The sequence below is a fragment of the Hakea prostrata genome, chromosome 7 (genome assembly GCF_041222555.1).
Source record: "Hakea prostrata isolate BN-2017 chromosome 7, UWA_Hpros_2, whole genome shotgun sequence".
NCBI classification, from domain to species: Eukaryota; Viridiplantae; Streptophyta; class Magnoliopsida; order Proteales; family Proteaceae; genus Hakea; species Hakea prostrata.
In genome coordinates this window covers 44829482-44857440 of record NC_142606.1, presented here as the reverse complement: position 1 = coordinate 44857440, position 27959 = coordinate 44829482, and the positions used below count along the sequence as shown (strand labels likewise).

Genomic DNA, 27959 nt, shown 5'->3' with positions numbered 1-27959 from the left:
AAGGAGAATGGATGAATGAAGATTCACTTAACTCAACTAGATCAACTCAGCAAGAATAGAGAGGGAAAAATTCAAGATCACAATCCGCACTTCGCTCTTCTTCCAGCATGTCTCCACTGCCGCTTTATCGTCCAAAATAGCAATCCTGAATATAATAATAATAAAAAAAACCCTTATTTTCTTTTCTCGGCAGGCAAACGCAGGCTATTTTTTTCGCGGTTTCGAGAAACCGAAACGAATCCGCGCCGACTTCAGAGCTTAAACAAGACAGAGATACGGGGAGGACGAGATTGCGAACGAATCGAACTTAGTAACCGACTGGGACACAGAGCAATGACCAGCATCTCTTTTCTGCGGCGTTGTTGCCGCGTCTCCCTTCTCTGTTCGTCTACCAGTATTAGGCCTCAGCAGTGGACGAAGACAATCTCCGAGTCTACTCATTATTCGTCGTCTCTTCGTTTTCTGTTTTGGATTCCGATGAAACCAAACTCCTCATTTTCTTCTTCTTCTTCCTCTTTCATTCTTCGGTTTCTAAGCACCAGCAGCTCTTACAATGAGAAAAATGACGACGTCAGGAATTTCGAAGACAATGATGATGAAAATCCAGACCAAGGTAACGGATGTATGCTGATACCCTTTGTATTTCGTTTGCTTATTAGATTGGTTTGGGGTTTCTTCTCAGCTTTTGTTGAGAACAACCAGAAGTTCAACGAGTTGTTTTGCTACCTCTTCTTAATCTATTAAGTATAGTATTAGTGATAGTAGTTGTCTTTTTAATCATGGAAGCTACAAATTAATTTTATGCCTTTGTTAATTGTAATTGAACTATTCATATATTCCAAGACGAAGTATCTGTCCTCCTCTAGTTTTTATTGCTCGTTTCCCATCTTGCATCCTTTCTGTAATCTTTTGTAGGAAAATGTCATCCTTCTGTTTTTCTTTGATCCATTAAGAACGGAAGGTTTTACAATTAAGCTTGCTACAAGGGCTCTAACTTCACCTCCAATCACAAACTTAATTCACATCTTTCTCGCATCTTCTGTAGGATGAGGTTGACCAATTATTAGGGTTGCAGAGTACCCATGTGATTTTCTACTTAATGCATCAATCACCATATTTGCCTTACTAGGATGGTAGTTAATATTATAATCATAATCTTTCAATAGTTCTATCCTTCTCCTCTGTCTAAAGTTCAGTTCTTTTTGAGAGAAGATATATTTAAGACTTTTGTGGTTAGTGTATATCTCACATTTATCTCCATATAAGCAGCGTTTCCATATCTTCAATGCAAAGATAACTAGTATGAGCTCCAACTCATGAGTTGGGTATTTTGTTCATGGGGCTTCAATTGCTTTGATGCATATGCTATGACCTTCCTATGTTGCATAAATACACATCCCAAGCCACTCTTAGGTGCATCACTATAGATGACAAATCCTCTAGTTCTAGTATAGTTATCAATCTCCACTTGAGGTATTGGAAACTATGCATACACTCATTAGTTGATATAAATCGGACTCCTTTTCTGGTTAGTTGTAATTTTAGAGAATCCCTTAATAAATTTTCTATAATAACCAACCAATCCCAAAGAATTTCTTATTCCAGTCACATTAGCTGGTCTTGCCCAATCCATTACTGATGAGATTTTGGCCAGGGTTGTGAAATGGAGAGGAGGAGGAGCTAAGGATTAGTTGACTAATCTCAAGGGCTCGAGCCAAGCAATTTAAGGAAGGTTTAATCCCCTTAATTTGTGATATTTGGGATGAGTCTAATCATTCAAGGATGGAAGAAGAGGGAATCAAGAAGATTATCAATTTGATTGGGACAAATGGAGACAATCAACGGAACTGATTACATTCCAAATGGAGGTCAAGTCCATCTTTACCATTTTCTTTTTGTTTATGTTCTTTGTCTAGGAAAGGAGATCTACCATCTTTACTATTTGTTTTTTTTTTTCTTATGTTTCTCATTTAATAGTTACCTTTCTGTGTTGAGATCTATCCTTATTGTTCTCATGTAAAAAAGGAATTGGATGAAAAAAAAGAAAAGAAAAAGAAAAATCTGTATTTGATTTGAGGGCAAATCCTTTTCAAGAGGACCGGGATGATGAGATTTTGGCCAAGGCTATGACATAGAGAGGAGAAGGAGCTAGGGACGAGTTGGCCTTACTAGCTGGACCAATCACAACCAGTTTAAGGAAGGTCCCATCACCTTAATTCGTGAGCTTTGGGATCAATCTAATCATTCTAGGTTATAGAAGAAGAGGGAATTAAGATCATTAGCTTGATTATGACAAATGGAGATAATCAAGGGAATTTGATTATATTCCAAATGGAGGACGATTCCGTCTTTACCATTTGTGTCTCTTTTTTTTTTCTTTTCCTTCCTCTTCTTTCTTTCTTATGTTTCCCATTTAGTGTTTACCTTTTTGTGTTAAGACCATCCTTTATATAAGATAAGGAAATCCATATAAGGAGAGAGGAAAGTATCAGTATGTGAGGCTTTATTTTGTCTTTGGGAATATTTGAACTTATCAAGATAGTTATTATGGCATACACTGCGAGTTTGATTGTATCGCTTTTACAATTGATATCAAGGTTCTTGTTAGATAGTTTGGAGGCTGTGGATTATGGTGTTTGCCAAGGTTTTAGCTACTCTATTGGAAGATTCTCGTCACCCAAAACCTCCTTAGAAACGATCCCTTCCGCTTGGATTTACATCCGTCTGACCACTCAATATGTTGATTAGAGCAAAAAACACAAGCTTGTCACCCCCCTCTTGTACAATATACAAAGGGTACCAGACATTTCTTTAACAGTAAGCTTTTGAAAGGTGAAGCCTCTCTGTTGCTTATCATTAGGAACAACTAAAAGCATTAGGGGTGAAAAGGAGAAGATGCCTTTTAAAACCTTTCGTTAATGACTTTGATTTCTTCTAGGTTGGGTTCTTTCAGCCCAAAAGGCCAGATGGATGTGAATCCAAGCAGTAGTGATCATTTTTAAGGAGGTTTTGGTTGTTGCCAATAGAGTAGCTAAAACCATAGTAAAGTCTGTGACCCATAGCTTCCAACTATTTGACAAGAACCTTGATGTCAATTTAAGATAGCACACTCAAACTCGCATTGTTTGGTGATAAGTCAATTGAGCGCCATAAGAACAGTTTTGATAAGTTCAAATAGTCCTTAAAGACAATATAAAGCCATACAAATGTTACTGATGATTTCCTGTCCTTACCATTGATTTTCTTTTCTTATATAAAGATGGATTTTAACAAAAAGGTAACCCACTAAATGGAGAATATAAGAAAAGAAAAAGAAACAAATAGTAAAGACAGTAGATCTCTTTTCCTCGACAAGGAACATAAACAAAAAGGAAACAAATGTTAAATATGGAATTGCCCTCCATTTGGTATGTAATTAACTCCCTTGATTGTCTCCATTTGTCCCAATCAAATTGATGATCCTCTTGTTTCCCTTTTCCAGCCTTGAATGATTAGACTCATCTTAAATCTCACAAATATAGGAGATTAGACCTTCCTTAAATTGCTTGGCTTGAGCCCTTGAGATTGGTCCAGCTTAGGCCCAACTCATCCTTGGCGCTCCTCCCAATGTACCGAATTTTCGGGGATTTCGTTGAGATTTCCAACTTTTTCATTTTGGGGCCCACTTTGTTCTGGTACTTATTGAGATGGCAAAATTTTGGCGACATTTAACTGAAATTTCATACTATGGCTCCTCTCTATTTCACTGCCTTAACCAAAATCTCATCAGTCCTGTCCTCTTGAAAAGGATTTGCCCTCAAATACAAGCTTCTTCTTTTATTTTTTTTGGGGGGGGGGGGGGAATAGAATACAAAGGGTTGTTCTTTTTTAATTTTTATATTTAAAATGCGAAAGGGTAATCATAACTTCAAAAACATCACTGAAAGAAAAATACTGAAACAAATAGATAGATGCATTTGTTAGAAACCCTTGATAGAACCTTGTTAAAAACTATTCTCTGATACTAGATGATTTGTATCTGTTAGGACCCCTTTTTATTAATCTGGAGAACTCACATTTAGTAGAATAACCACAACATTTCTACGGTTGATTCATTTCATTGAAATCAGATAACCATTACAGAACTATCATTAACAATGAAACATTAAAAGTGCTGCTGCTATCTACGCAACACAGCACAACTACAAGGCAATAAACCTAAAAATCCCACCCGAGAGACCTTGTTCTCCCCAGCAAGCTCTGCTTGCTTTCCACTCCATTTTTCTCCCCCCCCCCCACTTCTTGCATTCCTTGCCTTATGTACCACCCTCTTAAGAAACTCCCACACTCTCACCAATCATTCCCTGCCACGTGGTGCCTCTTTTGCATGCCCCTGTTTCAGCGTGGTTGTGGATGCTGCCCAATTCCATCCTGCCATTTGTCACTTGCTGGTTGGATTGCCCCTGATATTTGCTGGTGATGATCCGACGCTTCCCCTCCTATCCCTCCGTTTGTATACTCGAGTGATAAGGGGCTTATCAACACTCCCTCCCTTAAGTTTGACCGTGTCCTCAAGGTGGAATTCTGGAAATTCCTTGTGCCGTTCCCAGAATTCCTCCCACGTGTTCTCACATGAAGGTAAGGTCTTCCATTTTATCAACACTTCAAGGATACCCCGAGGGGAGTAATGAATATCCACCAATTCCTCCAGATTGAGTTGTAATTCCGCATCCTCAGTTAAGCATGGTGGGAGTGGCTGTGTGTTGATGTTGGTTCCCCTAACTTTCTTCCATTGAGAGACATGGAAAATTGGATGTACTTTAGAGCTGGTTGGGAGGTTGAGCTTGTAAGCTACGGGACCAATTTGAGTTGCAATCTGATAGGGGCCATAGTAACGATGTCTGAGCTTTTCATTAGGCCTCTTGGCCAATCGTTTGAACTGATATGGCTGGAGCTTGAGAAATACCTCTTCCTTTATTTGGTATGAAACCTCTTTGCAGTGCTGGTTGGCAGAATTTCTCATTCGGTCTTGTGCAACCCGCAAATTGTGTTTCAGCTCTTCAAAAATGCTATCACGTTCCCAAAGATAGACATCAACCTCATCCACCTTGGAGGAATCTCCCTCCCATTTTAGTAGTGTTGGTGGTGCACGCCTATATACAACTTGGAACGGAGTTAACTTGGTGGCTGAATGATACGTGGTATTATACCAATATTCCGCCTATGGGAGCCATGTGGTCCAATTACGAGGCTGCCTAGCACAGAAACAATGAAGATAGATCTCCAAACTGCGGTTGATGACTTCGGTTTGGCCATCCGATTGGGGGTGGTAGGCACTGCTGAACCTGAGTTATGTCCCTGCTAGTTTGAATAGCTCAATCCAAAAATTGCTCGTGAAGACTTGATTCCTATCGGAAACAATGTGGAACTCCATGCATCCGAACTATCTCTTTGCTGAAGACGATAGCAACATCCTTGGCTGTGTATGGATGAGTAAGAGGAATGAAATGTCCATACTTAGAGAGTCGATCGACCACTACTAAAACAGTGTCCCCTCCTTGAGTCTTTGGTAGCCCACCAATGAAATCCATACTGATGTCCTCCCATATCTAATCTGGGATAGGTAAAGGCTGAAGCAGGTCCTCCAGTTTCATTGATTGGTGCTTGCTCCTTTGGCATGTATTGCAGCCAGCAACAAACTCTTTGACAACCCCTTTCATACCTACCCAATACACCACAGCAGCTAACCTTTTATAAGTACATTAAGTATATTGAATGTCCTCCAAATGGTGTAGCGTGAAACTCAGCCAATAGTTTAAGGATGTACTTCACGGGAATTACCAGCCTTCCCTTATAAAAAGGAGTCCCCTACTTCAGTTGATAATTTGGAAATTCTGTTGAACCACTCAAGAGTTACTGAACCATACCTTTATATTGTTGTGAGGTACGAACTTCCTCTTCTAAGCCTTCTCCTTCTTCCCAAACTGCTGCTGTCATATTAGAGAGTTGCATTTCCTCTTCCATGCAGTGGGACAATGCATCTGCTGCCTTGTTCTCACAACCGGGCTTGTAAATGACTTCAAAGTTAAGTCCCAGCAGTTTCATGATCCATTTTCTGCTGATTCTCTGCCATTAACTTCTGATCCATCAAGTATTTCAGGCTTCTTTGATCAGTACACACTTGGAAGTGTCTCCCCAAAAGGTAATGTCGCCATTTTTGCACTGCCAATACCACAGCCATCAATTCCTTTTCATAAACTTACTTGGCACAGGCTCGAGATGAGAGAGTCTGGCTCCAGTAAGCAATGGGATGCCCCTCTTGCATCAACACAGCACCAAGGCCTAAGCCAAATGCATCTGTCTCCACTACAAATTCCTTAGAGAAATCAGCCATAGCCAACATCAGAATAGTAGTCATTGTTGCTTTTAGAGCTTCAAATGCTGACGTGGTTGTAGTATCGCAGTGAAACACATCCTTTCTCAACAAACTTGTAAGGGGAGCGGCAATCTTCCTATAGTCTTTAACGAATCTCCGATAGTACCCTGTCAGCCCCAAAATTCCCCTCAAAGCTTGAAGGTTCTTTGTTATGGGCCACTCCAACATGCAACGTATTTTGCTTGGGTCTGCTGCTACTACCTCTGCCGAGATTACATGTCCCAAATAATCTAGTGTAGTGACTGCAAAAGAGCATTTCTTCTTGTTCACCACCAATTTATGTTGTACCAGCAAGCTGAAAACAACCTGAAGATGCTGCAAATGTGCCTCCATGCTCCTACTAAACACCAAAATGTCATAAAAAAACACTAACACAATTTTTTTTCAAATGTTCTCGGAATACCTCATTCATAAGTGCCTGAAAAGTGGCTGGAGCATTAGAAAGCCCAAATGGCATAACGAGGAACTTGTAATGGCCATCGTGAGTCTGATATGTTTTCTTCTCTATGTCACCTTCCGCTACACGTATTTGATGGTACCCTAATTTGAGGTCCAATTTGCTGAATATCTTTGCACCCCCTAGCTCATCGAGCAGTTCATCGATTGCTGGTATAGGGAACTTGTCTGGTATGGACTTGCCATCTTTTTTTCTCACTAGCAAAATAGGGCTGGAATAAGGGCTTATGCTAGGCCTTATTAACCTTGCTCCCAACATCTCACCAACCAGCCTTTCCACTTCGTTCTTCTGAGAATGTGGATAACGATATGGTCTGATGTTTGGTGGGTTACTTCCTTTGACCAACCGAATCGAGTGATCTTGTGTTCATTGAGGAGGCAAACCAGTAGGGTCAGGAAATAAAGTCTCATATTCACTCATCAATCTTTGCATTCCTTCATTACAGTGGATGCTTGAGATTGAATCGTCATGCATAGGCTTCAACCCAAATCCTTCGCCTCCAACATGAATAATCCTCCATGCTTGGCCCCAAGTGACTTCCAGCCTGAGCAGCGAGGGGTCCCTTCAGTTTCACCTATTGCCCATCCCATTCGAATTGCAAGGTTTGATTCCTCCAATTGCTTCGAATGTCACCCAGAGTCGATAGCCACTCGACTCCCAGGATTACATCCACACTGCCAAGTTCAAATGGAAGCAGATCTTGAACAAAGATAACCCCTTCGATTTTGATTTGGATCCCACAACATATCCCTTGTTCGTTCACACTTTTCCCATCTCCCAGCACCACATGAAATGGCTTCACCCCTTCTACCTTCAACCCCAGTGGTTGCACCAATTTCTGAGAAATGAAGTTGTGCGTAGTGCCGCAATCTACCAAAACTACCACCGTAGATATTCCAATTCGAGCCTTGAACTTCATCGTGCTTGGCGAGTCGAATCCTGCCAGTGAACTATGAGAGAGCTCCACTCCCGTTGGCTCTTCTTCAACCTCCTTCCCTTGCTTTGTGATTTCCCATTTCGATTCCTCATTTTCCTCTGTCGCTTCTCCTTTGTGGAAGAGCATCACCTTGAGTTGCTTCAGCAGGCACCGATGCCCTTTCGAGTATGGTGTGTCACATCGAAAGCAAAGCCATCTGTCCATCTTCACCTTCATCTCCTCTGGCATTAGCCACCTGGATCGATTTGCGCTGTCGATAGGAGCCGCAGCCATCGCCTTTGATGAGGAAGAAGACGCAGATGTGAGATTCGAATCCCCCATCACCCCTTTATTTCGCCCGTTAAATGTTGAGTTACCCGTGGTTTGGTTCGATGAACCTGGGTTGGTATTAACTCGTTGTCCGCTCGCATTGGTACTACTGATGCTGATTCCTTGTTGGGCCGAGCTTGATCCCCAATGTGTTGTGGGCTATCCACTTAAAGATTTCTTCGGCCCATGTAACGCTTCGTTCTATGGATTGGGCCAAATCTATGACTTGGACTTGCGTCGGGCTCGAACAGATGTATCTCAGCCATAATCTCTTCCCCAAGCCCAGACACATATGCCCCCTTTAGCCATTCCTCTTCTCGCACTCTGGCGGCAGCCGCAAGGAGTTTGAATTGATTTTGATACTCCGTGATGGTGTTATCCTTAATGTCTCCTAGGGAGATTTCGCCTGCAGCGATGTGAATCAGCGATGGAGGTCCTCCTTTAGCTCTGCCCACAATCGAATGGACTCTGCATCTCGCTGAACTGGACCCACCCTAACGCTGATCCCTCGAAGCAGATGAGCGTGGCCTGCAACTTATCATCTCCACTCAGCCCCTGTATCCCGAAGTAGCGCTCCGCCCTAGCTGCCCACCCGTTTGGGTCCTCGCCATTAAAAAGTGGTAATTCAAGGTACCTTGGGAGGAATTCACGACGGCCCACAGCTGTTGGTCCTCACTGCCCTTCGCAGAGGTTGTCTCCAACGGCAGTCTGTGCCCTCTCTCCTCCCCTCCCCGTCATAATCCCCGATGAATTGGATTCTACCTATACTGCTTTACCTTTTGCCAGGTACGTTCTTAACTCATGAATGCGACATGGCTTTGCTCGTTGGAGTCTATTTCGGTCATCTTTTCCTGTAGCTCCTTTATGCTCGATTCCAAAACTTCAACTCTTGATTCCATCTTGCTCCTAACCATCCCCTGGATAACGAGCTCTGATACCAAGTTGTTAGGACCCCTTTTTCTTATTCTGGATAACTCACATTCAATAGAATAACCACAACATTTTTACAGTTGATTCATTTCATTGAAATCAGATAACCATTACAGAACTATCATTAGAATAAAACATTAAAACTGCTGCTGCTATCTACTTAACACAACACAACACAACTACAAAGCAATAAACCTGAAAATCCCACTCGAGAGACCCTGTTCTCCCCAGCAATCTCAGCTTGCTTTCCACTCCATTTTTCTCCGCCCCCCACACTTCTCGCATTCCTTGCCTTATGTACCACCCTCCTAAGAAACTCCCACACTCTCACCAATCATTCCCTGCCATGTGGTGCCTCTTTTGCATGCCCCTGTTTCAGCGTGGTTGTGGATGCTGCCCAATTCCATTCTGCCATTTGTCACTTGCTGGTTGGATTGCCCCTGATATTTGCTGGTGATGATCCGATGCTTCCCCTCCTATTCCTCCGTTTGTATGCTCGAGTGATAAGGGGCTTATCAATTATCTAGGTGGAAGGGATCGTTTCTAAGGAGGTTTTTTTAGCTGCGGAGAGAATCTTGACCCGTTGCCGATAGAGTAGCTAGAACCTTGGTAAAGACCGCGATTCGTAGCCTCCAAACTATTTGACAAAAACCTTGATATCAATTGTAAGACACCACACTCAAACTCGAAGTGTTTGGGTAATAAGTCAATCAAATGCCAAAATAATAGTCTTGATAAGTTCGAATAGTCCTTTGGAAGAACAAAAAAGAAAATAAATTCCACATATTGATAATTTCCTCTCCTTGCATGGATTTCCTTATCTTATATAACGATGGGTCTTAACCCAAAAAGGTAACAACTAAATGGTAAACTTAAGAACACAATGAAGCAAATAGTAAAGATGGTAGATCCCCTTTCCTAGGTAGGGAACATAAAGAAAAAGGAAACAAATGGTAAAGATGGAATTGACCTCCATTTAGAACTCATTCAATCCCCTTGGTTGTATCCATTTGCCCTAATCAAATTGATGATCTTCTTGATTCCCTCTTCTTCTAGGCTTGAATGATTAGACTCATCCCAAAGCTCACGAATTAAGGTGATGAGAGCTTCCTTAAACTGTTGGCTCGAGCCCTTGTGATCGGTCAAGCTGATATGGCCAATTCGTCCCTAGCTCCTCCTCCTCCTCTTCATGTCTCGGCCTTGGTCAAAATCTCATCATGTTCTTCTTTGCTCTTTGAATATTCCAATTTATCATTAATATAGACATAGTATATTGATCCAGGACATCATGGAACACCTCATTTATTAGGTCCATAAATGCTGTAGGTGCATTAGTTAATCCAAACGGCATAATAAAAAACTCATATTGACCATACCTTGTCTTGATTGCAGTCTTTGGCATGTCTTCTTCCCTTATCCTCAACTTGTGACACGCATACCTCAAATCAATCTTTGAGAAGAACTTTGCTCCTTGCGGTTGATTAAATAAATGTCAATCCTAGGTAAGGGGTACTTGTTTTTATAGTGACTTCGTTCAATTCTCTATAATCAATGCATATTCTCAAAATCACATCCTTCTTCTTTACAAATAGGACTGGGACTCCCCAAGGTGAAACACTAGGTTGAATGAAGCCCTTATTGAATAGCTCATGGAGTTGTTCTTGTAATTGCTTCATTTCTTGTTGAACCATTCTATACAAGGCTTTAGATATGGGTGTCGTACTAGGAATAAGCTCATTGGCAAATTCCACTTCTCTTTTTGGTGGCAGCCCTAGCAGGTCTTTTGGAAAGACATCAGGAAATTCTTTAACCACTGTGACCTTAGGTTAGGTCACCCTTTTTGCTTCCAAATCTTGCACAGAAGCTAAATACCCTTCGCATCCTTACCTAAGCAATTCCTTAGGTTGCATGGCTGAGATCATGCTTGATGGAATGACACCGCCATCTTCTCATAACACAAAACATTGGCAGGCATGGTTTGTAGAGCCAATCCATAAGATCATCAGATCTGCCTTCAACTTTATTCCATCATAATTTAATTCACGACTTAATTATTTCATCTGCTTATATCACACTACCAGAAGGTGTAGTTACATAAAACAAGTAACCCATCAGTTTGGATTTCAAGCTTAATTTAAAAGTGAAAGCACGTGTTATAAATGGGGGGGGGGGGGCGGGATCCAAAATCAAAGGGGGCGTATGTACGCAGTCTCATATCAAATTCTATGTATTCCAGAAAATCACATTAAAAAACATAGCTCCATTAAAAACAATCATAACATTTCAGTCATCATCTCATCATTCTTTTCATTTCATTCAACATAGACAATTAGACATTAACTAACTAAATTAATAACATAAACATTATACTTGCCATTACAGTCTAGGAAACACTTGGCCTCTTTTTGTGTCATAGTATAGTCTCACCCAGGGTGCTTAGCTTTCTGTGAATCTCCAGTTACTTGTCCCTTCCGAGCTCCTTGGACTCCTAATGTCAAACCCCACTTTGAGTGCACTGAGTCACACGCATAACCCGAGGTCCTCTATCATTGGGTTCCTCGTTGGACCAGAGATACAGTACCATAACCATACACCAATTTGTGATACCAAGATCACAGGCAATACGTAGAAACAGATCAAGTTAAAAGACATTGAAGGATTAAAAGTTATTCAAATATCTAAGAAGTAATGAAATGGAGGTATAGGTTTAAAGTTAATTTATAGTTATCCATGACTTTATTTAAAAGTTCTCAGTGTGTAGATTCTTATGGAAAGTCAACATTTCTATTCTGGACTACGCACCCATCCATCCTACGAAGTTAGCTGTGTTCCACACGAGCTTGAGTAACAAGCGCATAAAACATTGTGCAGCGGCTTGGATGGCGATGCTCTCTTCATCACCTGTCCCATCATACGAAAGTGCTTTCTACTCAACAGCACCTCGTGACCTGTGGCACCATCTAAAAGAAGAGTCTCCCACGGGGTGAGTTCCACCAAACCTGTGACAGTAAAGTTACACACATCCATAATGCATGAATCATGAATCCCTACGTGCCACACAATGTACATTAATTGAATGTTGGTCTTCTACTACTGTGAATATGCTTTAAATCAAGTACCAACACCCTTTGGTGGGTCTCCACACATCATCTCATCAATCGGGGGTATTAGGTCACCACAATAAGGGTGTTTTGGTCCACTCACCTCTAGTCATCTCTAAAAGTAAATGCACGATGGGTCTATGGTTGGCGCGTGTAAAGGATATTGCCTAACCATGCATAGGGCAACTACTCTTCATGCTACACGTTAAAAGATACTAATCCTTATGTCCCCTCTATTGTTGGATTAGCATCCCCAACCATCTAGAGTCCAATAATCCTCAAGTCCCCTCTTTTGTTGGATTAAATCCTTAACAACCCAGTAACATACCTTAGGTCACCTCCATTGTTGGTGTGCTAGATATGGCATGCCGGTGTTACTTCTTGGCCCCTCACAAATTGAGTCTTCGCTTTTGGGAAACTCACAAGTAACACTACTCATATCAGCACCACACCATGGGTTATCCTAACCTCAATGCCCTTGTTGGTAGGGAGGCAGCACTTCTGGGTACATCCTAGCCATGCAGTCTATAAGATGCATATGAGCATGTGATAGTGCATGAGAATGCAGAGGCCGTGATTGTTGCCACTACCCCCAAGCTGATATGTAGATTATAGTCCCCCATTCCATCAGGACAGAAATGTCAATTGAAACACAATGATCATGCTGAAATTTCAGATAATTCGTAATAAGGCAAAAAAGTACTTATGATCCTGATGTATGCATGATTTATCTAAACGCATATTATCCACGCATTGCAATACGTTTCACAGGTCAACCATCTTTGCAGGAATATAAATCAAGGCCCTAAGTTCTAGCTTACAGTTCCCTTCACCTTGTTGCAGTATAGAACTTACTCAAATTGAAGTCCCACCCCAGGAATTATCCTCCCAATTCACTGTGTCATCACCTTGAAGTGATATGCAAACTTTAGTACAGGTGTCTAGGCCATCCCTACTGTGGTTTTACAGTAGCAGCTGGTGGATCGGAAACTGACCGGCCTGCACTACTTCCATGACTGCATTTGGAATGTTGGGGGTAGTATTCCCTAAGCTCTACTGGGCTTCGCCTTGATTTAATCCATCATTTCAGTAGTTCTAAAGTTTATTCAGCCCATTGATCGAGTAGAAAAACATAAGCATGAAAGGTTATTCTCTAATTACTGGTTTTAAGACTCTAAACTTGGTCTTGGATTTTTGATTCTTTCTTGACAGCAATTTTGGGGTCCTTCACGTCCTCCTTGGTGAGGAGATTGACCTACAGTCTCCCACATTCGTAAGCCCTATGATTTTTCCCATGTTAACCCCAAATCCAATAATTCCTACCTCTATACCTAACCAAATTTAACGAAAGTTATACATGGAGTTAGAGGGCTGAAAGATATACATGATTTGAAGGTTTATTGTAGAGGTCCCAGCAGTTTTGCTGCTTTAACAGTTGGATTCCAGCTCCCTTGCCTCTGGTCTCCCTTTCTCCCTTCTTCAAGCCTCCAAATGGGGCTTTAGGGCAACCTTTGAGGGCTTTTGGGTAAGTCTTTGCGCATCACAGCAACAAACCGATTGATTTATGGGGAACCAGCCGGTTGATCAACAACATAGTTGTCAAGTTGTCAAGTTGGCAAGGCAACCAAAGCGGTGGGTGGGCAGGGGATTAGGCAACAAAGCGGCAATAAGTCCACCAAAGCGGTTTGGTCAAATTTTTTCAGTACAACTACTTTTAAACTGATAAATTTCTACTATTTGGAAAAAAAAAAAAAAAAAAAAAAAAAAATGAAAAGAAAGAAGAAGAAGAAGAAAGAAAGATAATTCAAGAATCATAGTTATGAAAGATTATCAAAAAAAGAACACAACCATAAGTTCATCTCTTCAAGCATCATAACATATGACCATGAACTCTATCTCAAATTATAAGTATGAAAATTAAAGTAGTAATTTTACATTTTTACTTACCTCTATGATAGTGTGATGCCAAATAAGTGCATTGTGCATAGACCCTACAAATTGTTTGACCTGACTTTTTTTATAGAACCAATAATATTCGAATCCAAATCGGAATTGATATGTTCGTTTTTACCACTTTTTTAATTGAACATGATGAATTAATAGATCACATCATTCTAATTTCCAAATCATTATCCATTTAATGATTCATTGATTCTAGATTCCGAAATGACTAACTATTAAATTCGTATATAGCTTTGTAGAATAAAATTTGATTTTAAAAAAAAGGAAAAAGAAAAAATTCTATTTTATGTACAAAATGTCAAAAAGGCAACCACTTTGGCGTCTAGGCGGCAATGAGGGGCACAAAGCGACAAAGCAGTAGTGATTGGGCAAAAAAGTGGCATAAAAGTTGCATGTCAACAAAGGACCGCCTTACCGCCTAGGCGGACGCTTTGAAAACCATGATTGACAATCAATTGCCTCCAATCAACTGCCTCCTATTTGACAACAATAGAATTTGAACCTTGCTCATTGTTTGTACTAGCTCCCTCAATACTGATCCTTAGGCTGACGCTTTGATAACCATGACTGACAATCAATCACCTGTAATCAACTGCCCCCTGTTTGACAGTAGTAGAAGTTGAACCCTACTCACTGTTTGTACCAGCTCCCTCAATACTGATACAATTGACTTGATTCTTTTTGCATTATTTGCTAGACTTAAAGACATTTATTTCACTTGGAGGACACTTGGTCTAATACTTTTGAAGCATTGCTCCATTGATACTAGTCCAATTGATTCGATTCTTTTTGCATTGCTCTCTAGACTTAAAAGGCTTTATTTCATGTGAAGAATACTTGGTCTAATTCTATCTATAACCTTCCCTAATGTAGGTTAGAACTTGACTGTTGTGTTACTAGTAGGGAAATTGTTTTTCCTATGTCACCAGGTATTCGAGTCCGTACCCTACGTCAGACCAAGGGTTTAAGAAATTTACGTAGGGGTATTACACCTAAATTCCCTTTTTGTACTTAGGCCGTTCTCTCAAAGTGGGGCAGTTTCTGGCTAGATGGCCTTCTTCCCCATACTTGTAACAAATAAATGTGCCAGAAAGGCACCTCCCTTGTGTTTTTTCTTCACTTGGGGCAAATTTTCTTCTCTTGGGGCAAATTTTCTTCTCTTGTTGTCGCTTGTTTTGGGGCTTTTCCCCTTGGCCTTTCACAAATTTCTTTTAGAACCATCGGGTTTAAGTCTTCCGGCCATTCCCTTTCTTTTCCTCTTTCTTAGTGCCCTCAAATATTTTAGAGAGAGGCACCACATCATTGTATGTTCCTAACTGAAGAATACCTGCAGATTTTTGTATCTTCCCTAGGCCCTTATTCAAACTGTCAGGCCTTCATTTCTTTAGTGCTTATTAGTTCCTCAAAGTTCTTTCATACTTTACAATTAACTAGAGCCTTGCTTTAGGTTCATGAATTTTGATATCTTTTACGTCTTGACGTATGGTGGAAAATACTTTCTATCAAATTCTTTAAACAAAGCACCAGATAATTTTCTCTATATGTAACCAAGAGGATAGGCATAGTTGCTTGCCACCATTTATTTCCTTCATTGTGAGTTTGTAGGTGGCAAACATCATTTTGTGGGAATTTTGCATTTGATGGCATCACAAGCCTTCTCGATGTCCCTAATCCACCAAATAGCAATAGTAGGATCAATGCTATCCCCCTTGAATTCCTTCTCATTTTCATGAAATTCTTTACGACTCTCAAATCATCATTGAACCCTGCCTCAACACTAGCTAAATTTCCGAGTGCTCTCAAGAATTTTCCAATTTGGATGCACCACCAGGGTAGGATTTGCTATGAGATCTGGTGTGGGAACCCAGCTTCCCCTCCTGTCCCTTGCCTAGCTTCATCACCTTCTATTGTTGGAGCCATTCCATGGTCACCAGATAAAAGACTTATAAATTCCTCGCACACAATTCATAATTCTTTTCGTATAATTCAATTTGATAATTGTAGAAATATCGTCATTTTCATTTCAATAATTGCAAACATCCACTTCTGTTAGTCATTTCAATCTATGACATTACTTTTTGAATCCTCTCACATGTTTTTCATTTTTTTCTTCTTGTATATTCCTAGGATAAACAATTGATCCTCAGATCAATGCATTCATTCAACATAGTTTACCATCCCTTGGTCTAATTTTTTATTATTTTCATTCTTTTTTTCCCCCTAGCATCCTTATGCCACCAATTCAACACAAGGAAGAACTCTCTTCCCCCCCCTTTAACCTTGGTTTTGGGTAGTAGCACCCTTGCTTTCATCTTGGATTTGGGAACCTTGATGAAATTTACAATACAAGCCCAATAAATGATAGAGACAACCATGCAATGCAGACAAGATGTATTAAACATACAATACATTTCCATAGTTCCTTAAAACAAAATAATTTTCATCATAGTTCTGCAATTGCGCCCCTTTTTTTTAATGATATTTATAAAAGCCTCACACCTAAGCCTTACCTATAGAGATGATACCCTTGGTATGGTCACATAAAGAGCATCAGTCTCAGCTTCAGGGGTTCCTACTTGGAGATTTCCCTTTCAGTTTCTTAGCACAAGGCCAGGTATCCTTCACAGGAAGCTATAATTGGTCTAGTTTTTATTTTTTTTCACTGTTCAGTCTCACTTCATGCCTTCCCGTTTGGGTATGTTACTAGGATTTATAGAAGCTGTGCGCATTGGCACCATATTATTATTATTCTTTTACATTCATTTTCAATTATGCATTCTTATTATGTCCCTTTCCTTTTATTGATATTTTAGCCCCAAAACCCAACTTGTTGCCTTCTTTGAAAGCTTCAAACCAACTAGATTTAGCTTGGGGTTTAAATCCAGTCTTAAAATTTCAGCTTTGTGATCTTTGTAAAAGAAACTAATGATTATTCAACCTACACTTTTCTAATGGGAATTAATGAATTCCCCACAATATGAAAGGGGAAAGACCTGCTGCCCCAGCCCCCGGCACCTACCATCTAATGCTAGATAATACATCTGGTCCTAATACTGTTATGCAGTTTCTTCAAACCTATGTCCCATATGACTCTTTAAATTATTAAAATGCAGGACGGAAAAATTCCTGAGATAGCTAAACAAATGATTGTCGAACAAATCTGCATGTCCTCTTTCAACTAAACTTCTGATAGACAATAATTTATTTAAAACGTCTCTAGTATGAATAAACCAAAATCAGCCACTACTGCTTGCTGTATTTTTTGTTTCTTTTATACCAATATGAATCATCATCAAATGGTAATACAATGTATTGGGCTGAAAAGAAACCAGGGGAAAGGGCTTTAAGTGAAAGCATTGACTCTACTTCATAGGATTGAGCTAAATAATGGATGAAACCTCTGTGCAGCAAAATGTCCCAACTTCATGATGCATAAAAATCATGACCAAGTCTTGGGTATTTACACTAAATTACATGTACGGGGTACAGTTACGAGAAAGAATGCCTTTACATCGAGTTAAAGGTTGTCTGCACCCACGAAGAGAGCGACATGAGTTGCAGTCCACATTATGGAAAGGCAGCCAAGACATAGCTATGCCTCTCATCAGGCATTTTCACGATTGCCTGGGCTGCAACTTTTGTACAAACTTCTAAAAACAGTTCCTATTAACTAAGTAGAACATGCATCCAACCTTATCAAAATTCCTATAGGAGATTTACATGTTATAGTTTTGTAATCAGACTCATTCCTTGGTTTAAACAATCAAAGAGCTCCTTAAAATCAGATTTCCATGTAATTACGACCTTCCATGCTCATCCAGTTACAGCTGTGGGTATCTGGCTCAAAAAGCACCAAATTATCTTCTAAACCCCCAGGTTCAACAGCCTTTATCAGTCGTGCTCTCTTATTGTAAATGCAAAATGAAAGAGGGTTCTGGTGTTTATGTTTTGTTTTGTGTTTTTAAAAACCAACCTTGGTTTTAATGGCCTGGTTCAAATCTGAACCAAACGAAACCCAAGTCAGGTTCTAATTAACCCCCAAAATCATAAAGATAATTGATTAACTAGAAGTTTACATTTATTAAATTTTTAATTTAATCTTTTACCTCTTGTAGCCTCCAATGCCTTCACTCGACTGATCACCTCTGATACTGGGACCTTTCCATATCACAAATAAAATTTTATTAGCGATAGCTGCGATACTTATGCAGTGCATTACACAGACTATTAAGATATCTGATAAAAGGGGAAGAAGCTGGACAGACCTAGTTGTAGAATGAGGCAGCAAAATATCACAAACAGCCGTAGAGTCAACTCAAATCTGCAAAGGAGAGCCAATGCCAGCATCTCTCCGGTCAATAGTTGATTTACAATTGAATGTTAATCATTGAATATTTTGGTTTGATAGATCTCTAAGGGGATCCTATTTGTGCCCTAATTTTTGCAAACCTTGGATTTCATTTAGCAGCTTTGTTGTAATGGGGAGAGAGAGGGTACTTATCCTAAATCAAGGTAATCAATTGGGAAACCCAACTGTTGGGATTCAAAATTTGACAGGATGGATATTTTAAATTTTAAATCAGGATAAATGAAGTTGAAAATCTAATTGCTAGGATTTAATAATTGAGAGGTTCAAGGGTATAAAAAGACGGCAATCAAATATTGAAGCCTCCATTAATTAGTATCAAAATGCTCTCTCTCTCTCTCTTTGTATTTAGTGTTGTTGGTCTTCCCTGTACCTTCTTTTGTTCTGAGCTTAGTTGTGAAAATCCATACGGTTTGGGGATTGTTGAAGAGTTTTCCTTTTTTGCTGCACAAGCATTGTTGATTTGGGTCTGCTGCAGAGTTTACATGTTGCCGTGTTGAGGAAGAGCTAAATACCCTAGGAAGCTTCATGTTTGTGGTGCTCAAATAACTTCTCTCCCTGAGATGTAATTTCTATATTCTATACCCACATGATGATTGATCATAGTTCTAATGAGATAAGACAGTTTTTTTTTTTTTTTTTTTTTTTTTTTTTTTTCAGTTTTCTTGTGCATGTTCAATTGGCTCCTTCGTGTTCTTTGTATTGTTAATATTTAGATTTATAGATGAGCTCTTGGAAGATGAAGAAGCCAGTGATGGATGGGAAGAGGAGGAGGATGTTGAGCCTGAGGTACAGTTATTTATGTGCTAGTTCCTAATTACTTCATTCATCTACTATGGAGCTACTCAATCTTTGTTTTACTTCATGTTATTTGAATAACTCTAGTTTGGTGATGGAGGGGATGGGGGTGGAGTGGTATTGGGAGATGTTCCATGGGGTGAGAAGGTTCTATCTGCTGCTCATGAGGTTTCGCAAAATTTCAGCGACATGGATCTTTATGCATTCAAGGTTTCTCCTCGAGGATACATATATGTAAGGGTGGATAAGCTCTCAGACAAGTGAGTACTCTACATGCTTGTTTTTCTTTATACAGCATTTTATTTGAACTCCAACAGAGTACAAATCCAACATTCACCAAAGAAAAACGGTCAGATTTTGGGCTATTCTGTACTGAAAACTGTGAAGGCATCGGATAGTTTGGATACTTGGGGATGTAACCAGCCAAGGACAGCCCAAGAAGGGCTGGAAGAGGATCCAGACCCTCCCACATTTTGAGGCAAGCCCCCATGCCCGGGGGGGGGGGTCTACAGAAGGGTATTTTTGTCATTTTTCCACCCCCAAATTGAGTCCTACCTAGTTGGAATGAGTCCAGCTACTTTTTTGGAGTTATTTGCTGTTTTGCTTTTTCTATTTGGAGTCCTAGTTTGAAAGTTATTTGAGAGTTATTCAAGAGTTTTAGTTGGTTAGAAGCTAGTTAGTTGTGGATAAGATAAGGTTCCTTATCCAAGGGGTTTCTTATCTTCTAGAGTTTGTTTCTATGTGGGAGTTGTTTGTTTGATTCCTAAGCTATCTTAATTAGCATATACTTTTTAAGATAACTCAAAGTGTGTTTAGTAAGATCCCAATGTTAGAGTTGGGATCTTGTAACTATTAGATTCCCTTTTGAAGTGTTTGGTCAAGAGTTGGGATCCTTATCTATTAGGGATTCCCAACCCCAGTCAGAGTCTTTTAAGGCTATATATACCTTATTCATGCAATGTAATAATTAACTTGATTTGATGAATAAAATTTGATTGAAGAAATAGAATATGAGACTTGTGGGATCCCTAGGGGTGACATGTGGTTGGGTATTTGCGATTGTTTTTGCAATTCTAAGTTCTTCGTCTACCTCTTCAACATTAAGCAACAGGTTAACTCAGGTTTACAAGTACAGTCCCACCCCCTATTGCCTTGACCTAGAAGGCTACCCCAACCCCATCGCAAACACCCCCTGCTCCTTCCTCTTCAGTTTCAGCTAGGTTCCACCCCACCCCCTAGCAACCGTAGCACTTCGTTTTTTCTTCCCTGCGATATAGCACACCCCTCCCCCTGTTTCACCTTGATCCCCAACCCCTTTAGACCCCTTTCAACCTCCCATAGGATTGCCCAAGTTGTAGAACCTATTCCTACAGTTATTTGCCCAAACAGCCCTGTTTACCCCAACCTGAAAAATTCTGCAATTCATTTTCTTCGTCGAGATTTTGTGCAGAATTTTTACAACCCTACACTGATCAATTTCAGACCTGAATCACCAAATACAGTGTGTTTTGAGCCTTAAGAGTAGTAACCTATAACCTCCTGTTTCTGCCTTCCTTTGCTGAAATTTCCTGGGCAAACCCTAAGTCCAGGGAAATTACTAAATTACCCATAACCCTAGACATGGTTTACATCACTTGGAGAGTATGATGACTTTGTATTTGGTAAAACTAGTATAATATTACTATATAAAATGGATTAAGGTGTAGTCATTTAAGGCTGGACGCATAGAAGAAATTTCGGTCAAAATTTCGACCGAAATGCCTGCATATTTGAAAACAAGACAAAATCAAAAGAATTTCAGAAAAGTCACAGGTTTTGACTGAAATGATATGATTTTTTGAGTCCATATGAGGCCCGAAACTGAAGTTGGAAACTTCAGTAAAAAAAACACAAGTTTCGAACTTGGAAATTTCGGCCTTTTCCTGGGTTGAATTCAGTTTCAAGGGCCTTCTGAAGTGCCTTGGTGATAGGGCTGCTGCAAGGTGTCTCCTATGGTGAACAAGGCATTCAAGTGCTCTATTTTTAATATGTTAAGTATATATACTTGGGCTATTTACTGTTCACGACACTATTCATGTGAACAGTAAAAAAATCTGTTTTTACTGTTCACGGTACTGTTCACGTGAACAGTAAAATCTGTGTTACTGTTCACGTGAACATTATTATGCTATTGTTTTTATTATATTTTCTATTTCTAATGTGGGAGTCTTGCTACATAAGTTTTGGGAGTTTTTAGAAAGTATAATTTCTATTTTGGTGGTAGTTTCTATTTTCAGAACTTTCTATTTTAGGAGTTAGGAAGTTACTAAAGCTGTAATATTTTGTTTCCTTTTTCTAGAAGACAATTACTTGTCTCTGAAGTTGTATTAGATTCATTAGAAGCTATAAATAAAAGTGCTCTTTGATTCTAGAATCTTAAGCAAGAATCAAAGGCCTCTTCTACTTGTTCTTTATCTCTCTTCTCTTCTTCTTCTTCTTCTTCTCTCTTTTCTTTGTTCAAGTTCAGCTGCTGTTTTGATTATTTAATGCTTGTTTTCTAACATGTCATCAGAGCAAGTTTAATCAACCTAGGGACTGTTTTCTTCTCTCTTGGCTGCCCAGTTTTTTTTCCTTTTTCTTATCTAAGGTAGCCCCAACCTTCGCTGCAGTAATTGTGCATGACTGTCCTTCTTCTTTAACTTTTGAAGCACCAAGTATCTATGTATTAATACTACAAAAAAAGGCCCTAAGCTTTCTGGGGATATGTCTACCTATTTGATTCAATTGAGGCTGCTACTACCCTCTTTTTGTGTGCAAAGCTGAAGTTCAATCTGCACTATACTGATGTCTTAGGATTCCTCTTGATTCTTGCAAAGATATGCCCATAATTCGGATTGCAAGATCTAAGGATTGTCTTCCATTGTTTGTTATATAAGTTTAGTTGCAAGTCGTATACTAGTAACCCTGTTTCATTGAATTTCTCTCTTCTAAAAAATTCTGCTGCTACCTTCTTGCTTTACTACTGCTTCCGTTGTTTATTTCAGAATCAAGTTTAGCCTTCTTTTTATCTAAAACTTCTACAAAGACCTAGAGGACTACTTTTCCTTCATATCAAGATCTTTTAGAGTTTTAAATCTAGCAGAAGGTTGTTGCTATGGTCCGAGATCTGATATTATTTGCTACTGCAACTACTGTTATTGCACTTCTGAGTGGATTGCTGCAACAACTATTGCAATTTTGAGATTCCAATCTGGTTCTATATATATATATATATATATATATATATATATATATATATATATATATTTTTTTTCCTGATCTAATTTGCTCATGCTTAAGGGTTAGTGGTGGTCCAGAAATTTTTTTCCCCCCTTGGTGAACAAGACTTTGTCCTATGAGACGATCTTCTACTGCTCGATCAGCTTTATTGGTGAATAATACACTGCTCTGTGGCTGCTACTTTTCCTTCTTGGGTTTCTTTTGTGCTCATACTTTTAAGATGCTTGTCACTGGTCATCATTAATTGTCACGTGTAATGCTACACGTGAGGGGGAGAATGGTACCTTATTCTATATCTACTCAAGATGGGCTGATGGATATTATTTGTGAAGATCTTTGTCTTCAACTTATGGCATTCTACAACAATATCATTACCTATATTTACTTATATTGACTTTTGCCTTGCCTACTTGGTCTACAGTAACTCATATTGTCTTTTACCTTACCTACTTGATCCGCAGTAACCATACTGTATTTTACCTACCTACTTGGTCCGCAGTAACCCATACTGTCTTTTACCTTACCTACTTGGTCCACAGTAACCCATACTGTCTTTTACCTTACCTACTTGGTTCGCAGTAACCTATACTGTCTTTTACTTTACCTTACTTGGTTCACAGTAACTCATACTGTCCTTTACCTACCTACTTGGTCAGTAGTATCCCATACTACCTTACCAACTTGGTCCACAATAATCAATATTGTCTTTTACCTACCCATACTTTACCTGTTACTTGCCTTCTTGTGAAGCATTTATATGGACATTGGAGTTGCAATTTTGAAGATTTAGCGTGGATATTTCTCCCTACTACCAGCATTACGTGGATAATGCTTTTTGCCTACCTACTACTTGCGTTCTTGTGAAGCATTTATATGGACTTTGGAGTTACAATTTTGAAGATCTAGTGTGGATATTTCTCCCTACTACCGGCATTATATGGATAGTGTCTTTGATCCTGCTATACTTATGGACTTTGTTCATCTTCAACATCGTCGATTGTTCTCAATATTGGATGGTTCTATTGACATGAAGAATTAAAGTTTTTTTTTTTTAAGTTGGTGTTGATTATTTCCTGGGTGAAGTTTTCTCAGTGTTTATCGACATCTGCCATTGCTACACGATTCAAGATTGGTGCTACTTTTCAAGTTTATTCTTATTGTGCAAGCTGAAGTTTTCTTTGTGTACACTCCAGCTTGAGGGGGAGTGTTGAAGTATATACACTTGGGCTATTTACTGTTCACGACACTATTCACGTGAACAATAAAAAATTTAATTTTACTGTTCACGGTACTGTTCACGTGAACAGTAAAATCTGTGTTGCTGTTCACGTGAACAGTATTATGCTATTGTTTTTATTATATTTTCTATTTCTAATGTGGGAGTCTTGCTACATAAGTTTTGGGAGTTTTTAGAAAGTATAGTTTCTATTTTGGTGGTAGTTTCTATTTTCAGAACTTTCTATTTTAGGAGTTAGGAAGTTACTAAAGCTGTAATATTTTGTTTCCTTTTTCTAGAAGACAATTACTTGTCTCTCAAGTTGTATTAAATTCATTAGAAGCTATAAATGAAAGTGCTCTGTGATTCTAGAATCTTAAGCAAGAATCAAAGGCCTCTTCTACTTGTTCTTCTTCTTCTTCTTCTTCTTCTTCTTCTTTGTTCAGGTTCAGCTGCTGTTTTGATTATTTAATGCTTGTTTTCTAACAATAACCATTTTGTTTGGCACAAGTAGCATATTAAAAATTATATAATTTTACTTGTGGGCTAATTATATAATTCCATGCTAGAGTTTCATCAAAAAGCAAATAATGAAACGAAGTTTATCATACGATCATAGTAATATAGATATCTTCACCCTCCCGTCTTCTTCTTTTTCCCTTCTCTCCTCTGAAAGTCGAAACAGATTTGACTGTTAAAAGGGTCAATATGGGAATTTTAAAGATACAGTGGATGTTGAGTCATTACTTAATCCATTGTTCTAACAGTAAGGTAACAGTTGATATATAAATTGAAACATAGGGATGTAAATGTAATATAAAAAATTCCAGGGGTTGTACACGTAGTAGCTTACAAATCCAAGGGGTGTTTACATAACTTGCCCACTTATATTTAAATTGTAGCAAGGAGAACCTTAGAATTATCAGTTGAAGGCGTTGGATGAGACTAGAATCCCTATTGAGTATCAGTCTAGGGCAGGTGAAAGGTTGCTTGAAATCTCATGTCCAAACAACATAAAAATTCAAAGAAATCTGTTTTTTGGTACATAAATACAAAGATATTGACAGTTAAAGAAGTTAGAAATTATAAATGAAAATAAAAGGGTAATGTTTCAGATCAAACGAGTGATCATATATTCGGATCGAAGTTAGTCCTCAATGATTCCTTCAAGTCTTAGCCGATTCCTAACGGTGACGGGTTGAGATATATTTACTTCTAGTTGCAGCATCAGTCTTCAATCGGCCCCAGCAAGGAGCACATAATAAAGGTGATATATAGGTTTTATGTGATTGATCAGCAAGACCAATTCAGGACCAACATAGCAATTGAATGAATGTTTAAGGAGGTTCTGAACCTCATAATATCAGGCTACTTGAAAAATAAGGGCATCTGGTTGTTGAAATAGACTAAAAGAAACAGTAGCACATAATTAGTTACTATTCTGTCTGTAGGTATGCTGGACCTTCTTAACCAGTGGGTTATCTTCCAGCAGTTGCTTACTTTTTTGAAGAGCTTCAAACATGTATTCTGTAATCTAAACAGAAGGCCATGATTGCAGTTTCACAGACAGGAAAATTAAAATTGTACTGGTAGAGGAGTGGAGATTTAGCAGTATGTGTGATGTAGGTCATCACTTCCACCCCAAGAAGAATCTCAAGGCCCTAAAGAAGAACTGTGCTTGCTGCCCAGCAGCATAGAAGGATGATTTGATGCCAGGGGTATTTTGGTAAGCTTGGCAGCCCTACTCGAGCCCAGCTGGGCCTAGTTATAATTACGAGCTTGTTAGGAGTTCTAATCTGTTTTTAATTTGTTTTTATTATAATCCTAATTTTCCCTAATTTTTCTCGTATTTCTTACTTCTATTTAGGATTTCTCTCCTAGGGCTTCTTTTTTATTTTGTTGTAGTTGTCCTTTTTTTGCTTTTCCTATCATCTGACTTCTTCACGATGTCTCTAATTGCTAGCCCTGTTAGGTAGGGTAGGAATACTAACTCCTGTTAGTCAGGAATTCGTATCCCTTCTTCTCTCTTTTCACATTTCATGACATGTCACCTTTTTCCATGTTTTATTCTAATCATTCCTATGTTTCTTTGATTCAATGTTAAAACAAGTAAGAGTATTAATTTTCATTTCATGCTCATTCGACTTGAACTTTGAACCTCTTAATACATTAGTCTTAAGTCCCAACCATTAGGCTAAATATTACTTGTTTTTCGAGTTGACAAATAATATTTAAATAAAGGATTGAACTATAATCTGAATTCATAAAATGTCCATTTATCAGGACAGCTTTCAACACACCTAATAATATTTAAGAAACATTTATTTCTGCATTTACATATCTGCTTCTATTGCGTAAAACTATAAGAATTCCCCAGCGATGAAATTGTTGATTTAGAACACATTCATATTTTAAAACCTCGGGGTATTACAACTTAATTATCTATGTTAAGGAATGAAGAACTGCTTGATGGATTTCATATCTTTCTTTCTTTTTTTTTTTTGGATTTTATTTTGTTTGAGGGGGGGGGGGAGTGGTTGGGGGTCAGACTTGATGGATTGTATGCAGTTTCCCCTCAGCCGTACTTTCTGGTTCATTTAAAGGTTAAATGACTCCACTTGCAAAAGAAACTTTTAGTTTACACGTAAAAGTCAAGCTCACTTTATTTATTTTTGGTATCAGTGTGGTAGTGTTCTGTTCAACTCATCAACTTCCCTTGCCTTCGCCATAGCTGGTTGATCCAGCACAACTAGTATTTGGCCCTAGATGCTTATATTTTTCCCTTTGAACTATAAGTTGCCAGTGGCAAGGATTTGTGCAGCAATATTGGTTGATGTTATTCTTCCTAATGCCATGTGCAGCTTCTGAACCTGCTTTCTTTCTTTCAGGTATGGGTGTCCAAGTATGGAAGAACTAGAAAGTTACAGTTGTCTTTACAAGAAAAAAGTGGAAGAGATGGGACAATCTGGGGAAATACCCGATGATTTGGCCCTCGAGGTTAAGTTACAACTCCTTTTTCATATACGGTTGCTGCAGATAAAAGAGTATATGGGTGGATCTCATGATATATAGCGTGAATTCAGAGTGATTATTTTTCTTTCTCAGGTATCTTCTCCAGGAGCTGAACGGATGCTTAAAGTTCCAGATGACTTGGGTCGGTTCAAAGATATGCCAATGAGAGTCTGCTATGTAGAAGGTACAGATCCCAAATGCCAACAGAAGGATGGAGTGTTCTTGCTGGACTCTATTGAAACTAGCGCAGAGCATTGCATCTGGAAATTGGCAAATGTTAAAGAAAATAGAGAACTTTTAGGTAAAGGAAGACCCTTAAGCCGCAAGCAGAAGGATTGGAGATTAACGCTGACATATGCTATGATGCAAAGGGTGACATTATATATAGAATACTAGCCTCAGCTATTCTGCTCTGTTGCATATGAGAAGATTGAACAACCTTTAGATTGTAGTTTTAGTTTCTCATGCCATAACCAAATCAAATAGTTTCTGAACCAGGAAGTTAATGTACTGGATATGCTTTGTGCAACTTGAGCTCTGGTGTGTGAGATTAATGTTGGGCACTGCAATTCGAGTGGCTGATTTCAACTTCGCTCCCAGTTCCACTGCTAGGGTTTGCTGCTAGTGTCACTCAATTTTGGCTTTCTTGAGAGTCGAAGAAGCTTAGAGCTCTGGTGAAACTGCAGCTCTGAAAGGCCAATGTACCTGCCTTGGTTAAAATGTTGCAGCAGTCCGATTGGGTTTGATTATGTCTGGCTTGGCTCAACAAAAACCATGGAAAAGCTTAGGTTTAATCTTGGAGTGCTGGAGGAAATGCATGATGAGAAGCATTCCATGTTGAAGGGCTGAGATGAAGTATGTTGATAAGCCTGTGGATGGAATGCAACTAAGGTGACCCTATCGTAATTAGGGTGAGCTGAAGTACATCTACGAAGGATTAGGGGCTTTTTTGGTATCAATTCTCATTCTCTATTATACAGGGTAGGAAACATTGCCGAATTTCGGCGATAATTTGGTGATTTCGCTACCCAGTGAACCGAAATCCCCCCCGAACCTTGATATAGCGGGATAGTGATATCTCGCTATTTATCGTTGTTTATCGTTATTTATTGCTATTTATTGCTATTTGTTGTGTTTTTTATATTTGTGACTGAGTTATGTTTGGAATTTGAGACACATACATGGCTCTTGTTAAACC

General features: G+C 39.1%; 1 protein-coding gene across 2 annotated transcripts; it reads left to right on the top strand.

The window, feature by feature from the left end:
- Positions 1–231: 231 nt before the first annotated feature.
- LOC149011250 (uncharacterized) lies at positions 232–27959 on the top strand. 2 transcript variants are annotated; one of them, XM_089160927.1, is made up of 6 exons: positions 532–613; positions 1655–1868; positions 19202–19266; positions 19363–19535; positions 26638–26746; positions 26855–27959. In XM_089160927.1, the coding sequence occupies exons 2-6, from the start codon at positions 1829–1831 to the stop codon at positions 27155–27157; spliced, it is 690 nt and encodes a 229-aa protein (XP_089017053.1). In that variant the 5' UTR covers positions 532–613; positions 1655–1828; the 3' UTR covers positions 27158–27959. The 2 variants fall into 2 exon arrangements, with proteins under 2 accessions (XP_089017052.1, XP_089017053.1); XM_089160926.1 differs by lacking the exon at positions 1655–1868 and having other exon boundaries at positions 232–613.

Bases quoted from the DNA above. Each gene is read 5' to 3' on its own strand.
- LOC149011250 (XM_089160926.1), top strand. From the start codon at position 334: ATGACCAGCATCTCTTTTCTGCGGCGTTGTTGCCGCGTCTCCCTTCTC. The intron at 614-19,201 runs GTAACGGATGTA...TTAGATTTATAG, and splicing joins TGATGAAAATCCAGACCAAG to ATGAGCTCTTGGAAGATGAA. The intron at 19,536-26,637 runs GTGAGTACTCTA...TCTTTCTTTCAG, and splicing joins GTGGATAAGCTCTCAGACAA to GTATGGGTGTCCAAGTATGG.